The 13,369-nt window shown below is 43.4% G+C and overlaps 4 protein-coding genes across 8 annotated transcripts in view; 2 read left to right on the forward strand and 2 right to left on the reverse strand.

Moving 5' to 3' along the window:
- The window catches only part of LOC135334167 (selenoprotein K-like), a 148,615-nt gene that overhangs the window by 66,259 nt on the left and 68,987 nt on the right, over positions 1-13,369 (reverse strand). Inside the window, exon 1 of one of the 2 annotated variants that reach the window (XM_064529247.1) lies at positions 12,442-12,515. The exons of the other annotated variant lie outside the window; for it this stretch is intronic. Within the exon in view, the coding sequence (XP_064385317.1) occupies positions 12,442-12,460 (19 nt within the window). The 5' untranslated portion in view covers positions 12,461-12,515. Of the gene's footprint in view, positions 1-12,441; positions 12,516-13,369 lie in introns of those variants that run through there. 2 annotated transcript variants of the gene reach the window in all.
- Positions 67-10,101, forward strand: LOC135334135 (segment polarity protein dishevelled homolog DVL-3-like). Its single transcript, XM_064529202.1, has 17 exons — positions 67-273; positions 424-611; positions 2,326-2,395; positions 3,172-3,236; positions 3,562-3,605; positions 3,833-4,013; positions 4,450-4,528; positions 5,424-5,505; positions 5,763-5,850; positions 6,309-6,437; positions 6,798-6,865; positions 7,054-7,218; positions 7,642-7,770; positions 8,192-8,380; positions 8,724-8,903; positions 9,210-9,544; positions 9,961-10,101. The coding sequence occupies exons 2-16, from the start codon at positions 451-453 to the stop codon at positions 9,524-9,526; spliced, it is 1,947 nt and encodes a 648-aa protein (XP_064385272.1). The 5' UTR covers positions 67-273; positions 424-450; the 3' UTR covers positions 9,527-9,544; positions 9,961-10,101.
- LOC135334164 (selenoprotein K-like) overlaps positions 12,063-13,369 on the reverse strand; it is a 95,030-nt gene continuing 93,723 nt past the window's right edge. Inside the window, exon 5 of the mRNA XM_064529242.1 lies at positions 12,063-12,081. The gene's annotated coding sequence lies outside the window, so the exon portion shown is untranslated. The remainder of the gene's footprint in view (positions 12,082-13,369) is intronic.
- LOC135334125 (uncharacterized) overlaps positions 12,623-13,369 on the forward strand; it is a 54,601-nt gene continuing 53,854 nt past the window's right edge. For all 4 annotated transcript variants that reach the window (XM_064529184.1, XM_064529186.1, XM_064529185.1 and 1 more), the window contains exons 1-2: positions 12,623-12,726; positions 13,255-13,353. In XM_064529184.1, coding sequence (XP_064385254.1) covers positions 12,637-12,726; positions 13,255-13,353 — 189 coding nt within the window. In that variant the 5' untranslated portion in view covers positions 12,623-12,636. The remainder of the gene's footprint in view (positions 12,727-13,254; positions 13,354-13,369) is intronic.

The following is a 13,369-nucleotide window of genomic DNA, read 5'->3' on the forward strand; positions in this document are numbered from 1 at the left end:
GTCCTCTTCCGCTTTTTTGTTGCCTTCTTTCAGCTTTTAATTAACCCTCATGCACAAACCGCATGCATTTATAATTACAATTCCAACGATTCTTATAATACTAGCCAGAGAGTTGTGTAGGTCTAAAGAGAGAGTACTGAACAGCGTTGCTACTACCACACGGAGAAGGTGAAGCGGCCCGAATAAAGCCAATCGCTCTACAGAAGAAACCAGTGGCAGTGAACACAGCTAGCAGACAAGGACAAAGAGAATTATTATTGATTTTGATAGGAGGTGATTTGTCACATACGTTAATAACTAAATGCTCTCACTGGTTCACCTAGTACCTATATAAGCACACGCTTGATGTGTTGTGAATGACTGCATTACCATTCTAGTGATCCTGAAAGTGAATTTATTAATATAGCAAAACTTTCTCTCTAGCTGCTCGATCAAAACGCCAGCCATATTATGGAGGAAACGAAAGTCATATACTACATTGATGACGAGGAAACCCCGTACCTGATGAAGATAGGTAAGCCACCAGAGCTGGTTACCCTTGGAGACTTCAAGGGACAGCTCAATCGCACATACATCAAGTTCTTTTTCAAGTCAGAAGACGATGATTTTGGGTGAGTTTAAAAATGGGACGTTATATTTTATTTTGATGCTCTTGGAGAATAATTATGATAGGCACAAGGTCCATTGATTACTAGCTTGAGTCAATTAAGTTCCTTGTAGGGAATTGCAATTCAAATACACACTGTTGATAAACTATATTTGTGTGTGCTTTCATCCTAATCTAATAATGGCCCCATTCACAACCCCATTCCATTTCACACCTCAAGGTCTTAATGGATCCATTTCGCACTATTCACACACACACTAGCTCTCCTTATGTTGTCTGTGTGTAGCCAGGCCCCCATTAGGATATGTTTGACTCAATCAGGTTTACTTGTACCGCACTGCATAGCTTGGCAGTGATGTGTGTTTCTTGGAAATTTCTCGTACAAAAAGCAAATTTTTGGGCACTTGCTTTCTTATTAAAACACCTGCTGCTGTGTTGGTCAATGTGTGGCAGGAAGGTAATATAATCATTGGTACTTAATGACATCCTTAGTGGATAGCCTGAACTATATGTTGTGGTGTTGAGGTCACTTTGATGTTTCCTTTGATCTCTGACCCACATCCAGGGGTAGTTGTGATCTAAGAGAGGCTCTGTCTTTATTCATAGTTTGTACAGCTGATTAGTTGCCAAGTAACTACTATTAACTCTTTAGCCTATTAACTCTTTTAGCCTTGGCCTGTATATAGAAACTGTGAACTGTATGTCTACCTTTGATGACTCTGGCCATCATTGTCATTATAGAATGTATATAGTAGTATATAGCGGGTAGATGAGGTAGACACATTCCCATAGCTAGCACTGTTGATTGGGATTAATGTCAGGAATTTCCAATAATGAGTTCACTCTTCTTTTGGCGGCTGTTGTTTCATGTGTTAGTAGTTATTGTTACAGTGTATCTGTATCTGTAGTCCTGTCTCTTTGAAGTTGATTATCTGTGATCTTGGAACAGTGTTTGTTTTATCGCACTCAGCTGAAGTCTGTAGGAGAAAGGATAATTGTTTAGAATGTTTTATGTATCAGATGTCAGTCAAAATATGCAATATATACTATACAGTAGTCTATCCTTTGTACTGACAATTGGCATGTACTCTATATAGCTAGTGTAGCTAGCATGTAGCATATCTCTGAGATGGCTTATGTGTCATCTGTATGTGGGTGTGTGTGTGTGTGTTTGAAGAGGACCAGTTTCCCTGGAGCACCTAGGCAAGGGTTGCTAGTGGATACTGTCTAGCTGGCTGTGAAATGGCTTAGTTTGATAATAAGTCTACTGAATTGAAAGGTGGATCAGATTCCAGTCGATATTACTATATACAGCTGTGTATCTCTTAGACTGACTGTGTGTGTCTTAAACTTCAGCTGGTGCTGTTCATTCATCTTTTGTTGGGGTATTTGGCAGGTGCTCCAGCACTTGTAGGGCTCCCAATGCTTTGGTCCTATTGAGCATAATAGCCTCAGAGGGTAGTCTGCTACACTGGCTGTGTGTGCCCCCATGATTTCAGGTCAGCATACCCAGGGAAAATGGAATTAATTAAATTACTAATGACACAAATTCAGTTAGCTAATTATAGACTAATACAAAACTCCTCTGTCTGTTGTGTGTGGAGCATATTAGTTCAAGGGATTCCACAGGTAACAAGATAGTTTTTATATATGCGGGGAGAGATGCCCATACATTTTTTGTTATTTTTCACATCACTGTGGCTTCATTATGTATGCAGTGTTGTTAAGGAAGAACTGGCTGAAGATGATGCTCTACTGCCCCAGGTCAATGGTCGCATCGTGTGCTGGGTAAGTGCCTCACTATATTACGGTGTGTGTGTTATGTCTATGTGTTATGTGGTGCTTAAGTTCAAAGCATATTTTGTGAAGGTTTTAGTGATCACCATGGCCACTGTTCTGTGGTTAATTGCTGGCTATATATAGATAGTCCAGACCCTGTTCTGTGTTTTCTCTGTGTGTGTGTATTCCAATTAGCTCTAGTAGAATGTGTTTCTCACACTTATGGCTGGTGTTGCTAATATCACCACCTTAACACTCCAGCCAGGTGGTGTTGCCAGTAGTTGCCTACCATGCACACTCCTCTCCCCCAGTAGTTGCCTACCACACTCCTCCCCCCCAGTAGTTGCCTACCACACTCCTCTCCCCCAGTAGTTGCCTACCACACTCTTCCCCCCCAGTAGTTGCCTACCACACTCCTCTCCCACAGTAGTTGCCTACCACACTCCTCTCCCCCAGTAGTTGCCTACCACACTCCCCCCCCAGTAGTTGCCTACCACACTCCCCCCCCCCCCCCCAGTAGTTGCCTACCACACTCCTCTCCCCCAGTAGTTGCCTACCACACTCCTCCCCCCCAGTAGTTGCCTACCACACTCCTCCCCCCAGTAGTTGCCTACCACACTCCTCCCCCCCAGTAGTTGCCTACCACACTCCTCCCCCCCAGTAGTTGCCTACCACACTTCTCTCCCCCAGTAGTTGCCTACCACACTCCTCTCTCCCCCCAGTAGTTGCCTACCACACTCCTCCCCCCCAGTAGTTGCCTACCACACTCCTCTCTCCCCCTCCAGGTGGTCACAGAGTCCAATGTGTCAGGATCTGAGGCAGGTGGCTCCAAGGGAGACTCTGAATCTGTGTAAGTATTCTACCTCCTAGTATTTGGCAATATTGATATAGAGGGTGTTGCATTGCAAGGCAGGTTAGATAATTTGTTTCTTGATGTGTGTATTAGTTCTGGTTAGGTTTGGCATGTGTGTAGTGTTCAAACAAGCCAGCAACGATAACTGTACAAGCTGACGGGATCAAATAAAGGCGCTGGCCACCACCTTCATGCATATATTGCTGTATACATCTCCTGTTTAGTAGTCAGCTTGTACAGTGGTTATGATTGATGTGGTCCATGGTCTGGTGGTTGTGGTTGTGGTGCTGTATAATCACATGATGTGTCTTTGATCTCACAGGAGAGGAGATAAAGAAGCTGACGGAATGTCTATTATCTCAGGGAGTAAGTACATCTTGGCAAATTATATATAAGCTATGCCTAATTACAATGGTCACGATGTGCATTGCCAAAATCAAAAATTCCTAGAATTTGTAATTTAAATAATTTATTCTTTAACTTCCGCTATTCCTTGGTGACATGTACATGATTGTATGCCCACAAGCTACAATATTATATCCCCAACATTGCCATGTAATTACACACGTATATTTTCCGCCCACTCCACACAGCCTCTAAGGCCTCGCGTCGTCACCATCACAAGCATCGTCACAGCTCCTCGGGTCGACAGCACCGCTCACACAGACATCGCGTGGGTGGGGGAAGCACAGTGAGTGGCACTGATCTAGAGTCTGCCACAGACTTCACCACGGAAACAGAGACCTCCTGCTGCGATACTGAAGACGCTACAAGGTAAGCTTATAATGTATGAATCTGCACACACGATATTTATCCCATCATAATAATTATTATCGCTAGCTTACAGTGATACCTTCAAGTATGGTACAATTGTGTATTTTAAGTTTCAAAGGGGGCCTCTCACACACACACACACACACACACAACGCCATCTCCCTCCACACACACACACACACAACGCCCTTCACACACACACACACAACGCCCCTCACACACACACACACACACACACAACGCCCTTCACACACACACACACAACGCCCCTCACACACACACACACACAACGCCCCTCACACACACACACACACACAACGCCCCTCACACACACACACACACAACGCCATCTCCCTCCACACACACACACACACACAGCGCCCCTCTCACACACACACACACACACACACAACACACTCACACACACACACTTTAGCCGTGTCAGCTCCAGCACTCTCACATCACTTAGACCACGCAAGAAGATTCTCACCAAACACCGACCCAAACTACCTCGAGTAAGTCTGTCCCTTTATTACATATGTTCGTGCGTGTGCCTGTGTGTGTGTGTGTGTGTGTGTGCATGTGCGTGGGTGTGAGTGTGTACTAAGCCAGATTCAAGTGTACAGTGTGAATGAGATAACAATGCTCCAAACATACCGATTTCCATTTAGCGATTCATGCTTTGGTGAGAAAATCCCACATTGTATAAGGTCTCAGCTTTTAGCTCCTATTAGCGTGAACTATTGACTGGGCACTCAGACCATTTTATGACCCATTGTCTTGCAAGGTATACAAATCCCCCTTCACTACAAGGGTATTAGCAGTCATCAAAGCTGAACAAGTGTTAGAACACATACAGCCCTCTTGTTCACACAGAGGTAGTCTCTGTACTTGATTGCTTTGACTCGTGGCATACTAGGGCAAGATGAACGAATTAAAGGATTTGATTGCCAAGTATTTTGTTTGGAAACAGTTACTTTTGATGTATTTAACTTGTGATGGGCTTGTGGTCTCAGCATATGTTGTGGTAGTGTGTGTGGTGTGGGATAAGGCTGCCCCAGACCGCAACACAATTCCTCAAGAAGCTGTGCAGTTTATACTTAATATATGTTACTTGATATTCTGACCTTTGTCTGTATACCATATAGCGGGTATATTTCGAGGGTATAAATGTTTGTGGTTTTCGCGGATTAGGCATGTACCGCGAATTTAACATCACATGCATGCATGCTGCAAAAAGGCGCTATTCCACGAAAATTAAATCTGCGAAAACCTTTCTAAAGGCATTTCCGCGAAGATTTGTACCCTCGAAATATACCCGCTATACAGTACCTTATGCACTACACTGTTGTGTGTGTGGGGGTGGGTGTGTGTGTGGGTGTGTACTGACTCCCCCTCTCCTCCTCACAGAGCATCTCCACCAGCACCATAACAACCACCACAATGACAGATCTCTCCACCACACAGATTGTTAAAGTCACACTCAATATGGGTAAGTAGTTCTACTTTAATTATATACAGAATACGTTATTCGTGGCGATGGATGGATTCTCTCTTAATTCTTGTTTATAAAACAGTAGTTTATCTTTTACACACTATTATAATTTGTACAAATTGGAGCAGATTATAATTATGATTTCTGTATAGAGTGATTAGACTGGTTAGTGTAGTACTCAGTGAATCACCATCATCACATGCGAACAGTTCAAGTATGACAGTGTGTGTAATGGTTTGTTTCTTCTCCTGCAGACACTGTTAATTTCCTTGGTATCAGTATAGTGGGACAGACCAATGAAGAAGGAGCAGGAGGCATCTATGTGGGCTCAGTCATGAAGGGGTGAGTATCGCTATGTGTGCATCTATTGTAACTAGAGCTCTTTGTTACATTGCAACAGAACTTTTATTCAACATAATTATTCTAACGGCCCTAACTTTAGTACCGTTGATCCGATATCAAAAATTTTATAATTTTCTGAAAGCTTAGAAAAAGACCTTTCAAATGGTGTGTTTCAATCCAAAATTTTGTCAGGGCCATAATTTGTCATTTTTCGGCCTTGGACCATGGGCCAAATTGGCAAATACTTTTATCTCTCAAATATGAAATTTGATGACAACTTTTGAAAGGTCTTTTTCTAAGCTTTCAGAAAATCATAAAATTGTTGAAATTGGATCCACGGAATTCAAGTTATGGCAGCTGAAAGAGTTCCCAAACCACACACACACACACACACACACACACACACACACACACACACACACACACACACACACACACACACACACACACACACACAGTGGAGCAGTGGCAGCTGACGGGAGGATAGAGCCTGGGGACATGTTGTTGGAGGTTAACGACATCTCCTTTGAGAACATGAGCAATGACGATGCTCTGAGGACACTCAGGGAGATTGTACAACACCCTGGGTAAGTCATCCATACCATACAGTAACAGTAGTGAGGGTCAAGTACTGGCAGTACTGGCAGCTTCTTTCTTCCTTGATCTCTCCCACTCTCTCTTCTTTCTTCCCTGGTGGCACTGCACATGTAGTGCAGCTAGCTAATGCTTCTCTTGTATGTAATTACATTACTCAAATTTATGGTGCTATTCTGATGTACAGTGTAATGGTGGGCATAATATTGCATGGTTGTGTACAATTACATCACTCTGACTCTAGTAATATAATTAAAGGAAGGATACAGTTACAGTGTATTAGGCATAATTATTGCCCCCCTCCCACTGTTGTGTGGCATGCTGACTGCCTTGACCCCTCCTCCCTCCTACAGGCCCATCACACTGACAGTGGCCAAGTGCTGGGAGCCAGAGCCAATAGTGCCCAACTTTGAGCCAAGATGTGAGTACACAAAACATCTGCTTCATATCATCATTAAGACTTCAAACATAACGAAATGTTTCGTCTAATTGTTGTTAGATGTGTGTGTCCATGGTACCTGTTATATCCACTGTTTATACAAATAATAACTATTATTATTATGACCAGTTGTTTTCTATATTCCAATCTTGTTATTTCTACTTGTGCAGTGGAGCCAATTCGTCCTATTGACCCGTCAGCCTGGGTCATGCAGACCAATCAGCATCAAGCTGACTACCAAGCCTATCGTCGCCAGTTTGCCGGGAGCCCCACTCTGAGTACTATGACCTCAAACTCCTCCCCAAGCCTCACCTCATCCATTCCTGAATCTGAACGTGAGTACATCACTCCCAGTATTAATCAGGTTTCAAATAATGCGACGTTCTTTTGATTGCTTTTTCGCATAATTCGCAATTAAAAGACATGCAAGAGTGAGCATGCGCGTGTATTTTCCCATGTGTTGTATGCATCGCAATAGTTAGAAATGCGATCAATGCTTGTACCAGTGTCATTCACAATCAATTAACCTAGTATTCGAAACCTGATATAAGATACGAATAGCAAGCATTTTCCACATCACAATATACCCCCCCCCCACACACACACACATCACAATATACCCCCCCCCCACACACACACATCACAATATACCCCCACACACACACACACACATCACAATATACCCCCCACACATCACAATTACCCCCCACACACACACACATCACTATACACTCCCACACACACACACACACACACAGGTGATCTGGTGAAGCTCACACTGACCACGCCCATGTATAGGATAGCGAAGGCACTGGCCACACCTAAATCTGGACTAGAAGTAAAAGATCGAATCTGGCTCAAAATGACCATTCCTAAATCCTTTATTGGTAAGTCAATATCTCAACCCCACACACGTGTGAAGTGTAAGGCTGCTGATTACTATTTTATAGCATCTATGTAAATATTGTGATCCTTCCCGTAACTGTGCCCTTTGATAATTAAAAGTTCACACGCCACGCTGTGACACACGCATACCTTTGCACCATAAAAGCCTAGACGTGTGCCTATGGCTGCCCACATTATAATTATACCAAATAGCGGGTAATTTTTGTGGGCAAGCTGACCTCGACGAAATTTTACCCACGAAAACCTAGGCGTGGTTTACCGGAAATCATGTAATACGTACATTGCCCATAATGAAGCAAAAAATAACATTTTAGCTAATTTTTTACCCCACGAAAATCATCTGCTATGCTGTAGTTGATGTCTATAACTGTATCCATCTTACCCCCCCCCTCTCCCGTGTAGGCTCTGACCTGGTGGACTGGTTGCATACCAATGTGGATGGATTCATCGATCGCCGCCATGCTAGGAAGTACGCCGCTCTCATGCTCAAGCATGGTTTCCTACGTCACACGGTCAACAAGATCACATTCTCTGAGCAATGCTATTACGTGTTTGGGGACTTCAAGGCAGCTGCCAATTCACTGCCCTCAGGTAAGCACTTGTACACATACAGTGTGATGCTACGGACATACATGTAGAGGTATAGAGTAGTGCTTTAAGAACATAGATGTGAGGGGCTATTAAATAAGCTGGAAATGAAATTATCGATAACATAGTGGAGTACAACTGTAGCGATTTGTACTTGCTAAGAGGCTCTTGTGGCCATCTTTTTGTAACTCTGACAAATAAGTTGTGTCAGGAGTAACCTATTCCTAGGTCCTAGCTTGACAGCATAAATATCACTATTTTAATATTACTTGTTGTATGGTCTCATAAATTAGCGTGTGAGAGAGTTCTATATAATTTATATTCACACAAACTCCTCCTCCTTCAGAATTCAGCCACCTTGCCCTCAGCAATGACTCGGGAGACGCGGACACTCTGGGTCCGTTGCCAGGACAACACGGAGGCTGGGGTTCATCTGATGGAGAGTTCTCTGTTGCATACGAGTATTACCAGCACAAGCAGCCAGGGCAGATGTCCAACTCCAGCAAATCAAGCTCCCCATCTCCTGGTGAGTGGTGATTGAACCATCTAGCTAGTATCAGGATTCATACTTCACAACTTTTACATCTTTCTTCCTCACTATCCAACACTCTCTCTCCTTTTCTTTCTAAGCAAGCCACTTAAGTATACACTGTACATGTATATTATGCTAGCCTCGATCCCAGGCCTCTTGGTGAAAAGAGGCCTGGGATCGAGGCTAGTATAATATTCGTCTTCTTGAAAGTGACCTGGAATCGGGGCTAATATTATTATACTGTCATAATTATACATGTATAGTTCACTTCTGTTACAACCCCGCCCCCTTCCTCTGCAGGAGACAAACAGCAGATGTATGCTAGCAGGTCATCTGGTAGCAGCTCGGCCAGTGGCACCTCTAACTCTCAACAATCTCGTCAACAACGCCCCTCGAGCGGAAACTCTAACTCTAATAACCGTGGCAACATGGCTGTTCATCCGTACAATCCTAACATACGTCGTTCACCGTCAATAAGCTCGTCAAGCGAGTTTACGAGTGTCTCCCAGCAACAGATGCCCCCACCCCCGCCATACCAACATCCTCAAGGAGTTGGGGTTCTTGTGGAGCCAGACCGTGCAGCAGTTTTTTGGGTCTTCCAACAAGCCTGTGCATAGGTTGCACACGTTAAAGAGGTACTGTGGTTCGTTTTGGCCTGAGGGCTGCCCAGATGTGGAAGAAAGAATTCTGTGATCTGTTTGCTCATTTTACCTCTAATTACCAACGCGCCGTCTAAAAATAATTACTCGCACATGTGGAGCTCCATTTGGAGTTTCAAAATTACCTTGGAGGCTTCATGGCGCATCTTTAGAGGGGAGCCTTAAAAAGAGCTTATACGGTATACGTGTACTGATCGAGTCTGTTAGTCTGTTAGTCTCATTTCTTGTATTATATTGTGCATATGCCATATTCCTTCCGCCATTGAGTCTATTTGTTTACATTACATGTGCTATACATGTGTGGGCGTATCATTTCCTCTTTCACACAGATATAGTATTGTAATCCACGTACACCATTTCCTTTGCTGACCCTCACCCTATCCACACTACAGGCCTGGCAGAGAGGATAGACATTGAACACCCTCTACTCAACAACGAGATTGAGACAACAGAGTTCGTTTATTTGGCGGCTTATTTCGACAACGTGATAATGTACAGTCTAGCGTTGGGACTCACTCCTGCTCAGCAAGCTGATGTGAGGCAGATTAAAGTTTTTGAAGACACACAAACGGCCATGATGGAGTGCTTGCCCCTGTGGCAGAGGAGTAACCCAGCTACTGCAACATATAGAACTCTTATTAAATTACTCCAAAAGATGAGAAGAGACGAAATTGCTAATAAAGTGTTTAAACATTGCCTAGAGAAGGAACAATGAACTGTACACTTGATCATAATTATAATTATTGTTATTTTAGCATTATTTGTTTTGTGCTTGTTATTTATGAATCGGTTTGTTTATATTATAATTTGAATGTCTGAATACATAGATTGTATAATTATAATTATGTGCAGTATCAGTAACGTATTTAATTATTATGATATCCTCATGCCATGCATGGATTGTTGGCTGTGTAATAACAGCTAGTAGTGTTTAATGCTTATAACCTCATGATTGTAATTCTGTCTACATTCCTTAATTGTATGTACCATAATCATTCTAACCAGCCTCAGTTATAGGACGCCCTCTTTTTGTTTCGTGCTATTTTTTACTGGTTCTATAATTAGAACGATTACGGTATGCATGTAAGTATACATTACCCGGCAGGTAAAAATTGTTAACCCTATATGCCCTTGGGCGGCCACGGGTTATAGTAGTCTGTCTGTTTGTCTGTTTGTTTGTTTGTTTGTAACGAGTATATCTACTCACCTGGATGCCATAGCACTGCGTTTGCAGCATAGGTAGTCTTCACACAACAATATCTTGGTTTAAATAGTGGTAGATTTTGATGTTAAAGCTTCTTTGTCGAGTAAAAGCGAGCAAAAGCTAAGAAGCTGAAACTTGCCACGTGGCCTTGAGTCAAGGTACGGGATCACTTCAGCTAAAAATATATAGTCATGGCTTGATTATGTATTTTCAGCTGAAGTGATCCCGTACCAGGAACAATTGAATACGGTCAAGAAAAAGTAGAATTGTGTGACTAAGGTTGTTGACTGACTCTGGATCCTATACGTACTCCAGCCTGGAAGGAGCCATACTTCTCTTAGTCTAAGACTCCAGGCTTCTTTGCTGTGATCCCAGTCCATGTGCACGTTGTTACTTTAGTTTTGAGTTTAGTTTTATTGCTCCTGAGTTGCTGTGCAAGTCATACATGATAACAACATCACTATATGCACTGCATTATATTTCTGGTTGCTTTTTAATCATGTCACCAGCCGAGGGTTTGCACTTTAGTGCTCTAGTTAATTATTAAACGGTTAATTCATAATGCCAAGACACAATAATGTCATCAGCTAGCTACTAAACACATACAGCTCTCAAAATGACAACTGAACGATCTACTAGTAGCTACACGATAACAATAATAAACTAGATAGCTGGCTAGATAATCACTCGCTAAAATGCTAATACTAGAGCTAATAGCAGACAACTCAATTGAAATGAGGTTAAGTTGAAATCGTTATCCAAAATTCATAGTCCAAATCGTTGCAGTAGGTCAGAGGGGGGCTTTACTCAGTCTTGCTTGGTGGGGGTTCAGATTTATGTTGGGCCCAGGAAAGAAGTGTTGAACTATCAGCGTTACTCAGGCTCCAGATACTTTGGTTCTCAAAGAGGTCATAAGTGGTGGTTGAGAGTGTGGTGTCCTCGGAGGGTGAGGTTGGGTCGGTGGTGCCACTGCTGATAGGTAGGGGGCTCATATCGGAGGTGATGTCATTACTGTAGAATGGAGCAGTGTTTGTTGACCACATGTTGGGGCTGTCCCAGTTAGGACTGGTGTCTGCAGAGGAAAGAGAGAGAGAGAGAGAGAGAGAGAGAGATCATGATCAGAATAGTATCAGAAAAATCCACTCCCACCACCCACGACCACACACACACACACACACACACAACGCCCACACCACACACACAGACCACCCACGCCCCCCCCCCCACACACACACACACACACACACACACACACACACACACACACACACACACACACACACACACACACCACCCACACACACAATACCTTCCTCATCCACCGCCCATGGGGGGAGGTCCAGCACCACCACCACCCTTACCAACAAAACAGTATAAGAGACACTATAAACGCACACTCCAGATCGCCTATAGTCTGTGTTGCATGATGGTCCAGTAGCACTAGCTCCAGGGCTTATTAGAGTCTTGAAGCTGTGAGAGCAGGGAGGGTTGAAACACACTGGCATGATCAGGGTGTGTGTAACTTACAACAAGACAAAGAAGTTAATGACAGCCCAGCAAGTCAACGATACCGTCCACACTCGTACTCAGCCATGACCTGTTCTCAAGACTTTACCTGCACACAGTAGAGTATGGAGTGTGTGTCAGCTAATATCACACTCACACTTACCTCCTGATAAATACACCATAGCTTCCTTGAATCTTGTTGTATGGAACTACTTGCACCACTGTACTTGTCTACACGTACACGTACTCGAACTCAGCTCCTATTTGTGTGGAGACCACGCCCATTCTACTGTAGTGGGTGGCGTGGTCTCGATCTCGTGAGGGCAAAAAAGGGGTGTATCTGCTACCTGATCAAATAATGGCTGACATATTCAGGGCTGCCAGGACTGGTGACTTGAGTGCTTTGCGAGATGCCATCAGGAGGGGGGCTGATGTCAACAGTTTTAGGGTAAGCTGGTTTGTGGGTATGTAGAGCTGAAGCTGTGAAAGTATATTTTTGCTGTCATGCTATAAATTTAATACCTACCCAATCAAACTCAACCAATGATGTAATGCATAATGCATACTTAAATAAATGTACGGCATTTACATTGAACTTCCTGGTCTTGGCCGTTCAACTGTACCTTAGTACAGCGCCAACTCAGCTACGACTCAGACTGAACGCAATTAATAATTTTTATGGCTTATTAAAAGGCATACCAAGGCAAGTCACCTTTACTTGGCCTATACCATTCTTATGTGCATGCCTTTGATCAGCACTCCTGACTATCGGGAAGTAGCTTCCTACAGAGATGAAAAATCACACAGTAGATCCACCTGCGAGCTAGCTTGCTGAAAGGTTAGAGTTAGTGTTATATGTACTTTCGTGCGTGCACTGGTGGATAACGTCAGATACAACCACTCTATTAAATAATTCCAATCCCCTCTATGACACCGATGTGTTGTCAAAAGTTACTGTATGCTCTCACTCTTGTAGGATGGGTGGACTCCGCTCATAAGTGCAGCCTTTAATGGTCATACTAACTGTATTAGAGAGCTGCTCTCCTCAGGAGCAGTGGTGGACCTGGCTAACAAGGTGAGTATCTGATACT

The sequence above is a fragment of the Halichondria panicea genome, chromosome 3 (genome assembly GCF_963675165.1).
Source record: "Halichondria panicea chromosome 3, odHalPani1.1, whole genome shotgun sequence".
Taxonomy (NCBI): domain Eukaryota; kingdom Metazoa; phylum Porifera; class Demospongiae; order Suberitida; family Halichondriidae; genus Halichondria; species Halichondria panicea.

Bases quoted from the DNA above. Each gene is read 5' to 3' on its own strand.
- LOC135334135 (XM_064529202.1), top strand. From the start codon at position 451: ATGGAGGAAACGAAAGTCATATACTACATTGATGACGAGGAAACCCCG. The intron at 2,396-3,171 runs GTAAGTGCCTCA...CTCCCCCTCCAG, and splicing joins ATGGTCGCATCGTGTGCTGG to GTGGTCACAGAGTCCAATGT. The intron at 8,381-8,723 runs GTAAGCACTTGT...CTCCTCCTTCAG, and splicing joins TGCCAATTCACTGCCCTCAG to AATTCAGCCACCTTGCCCTC.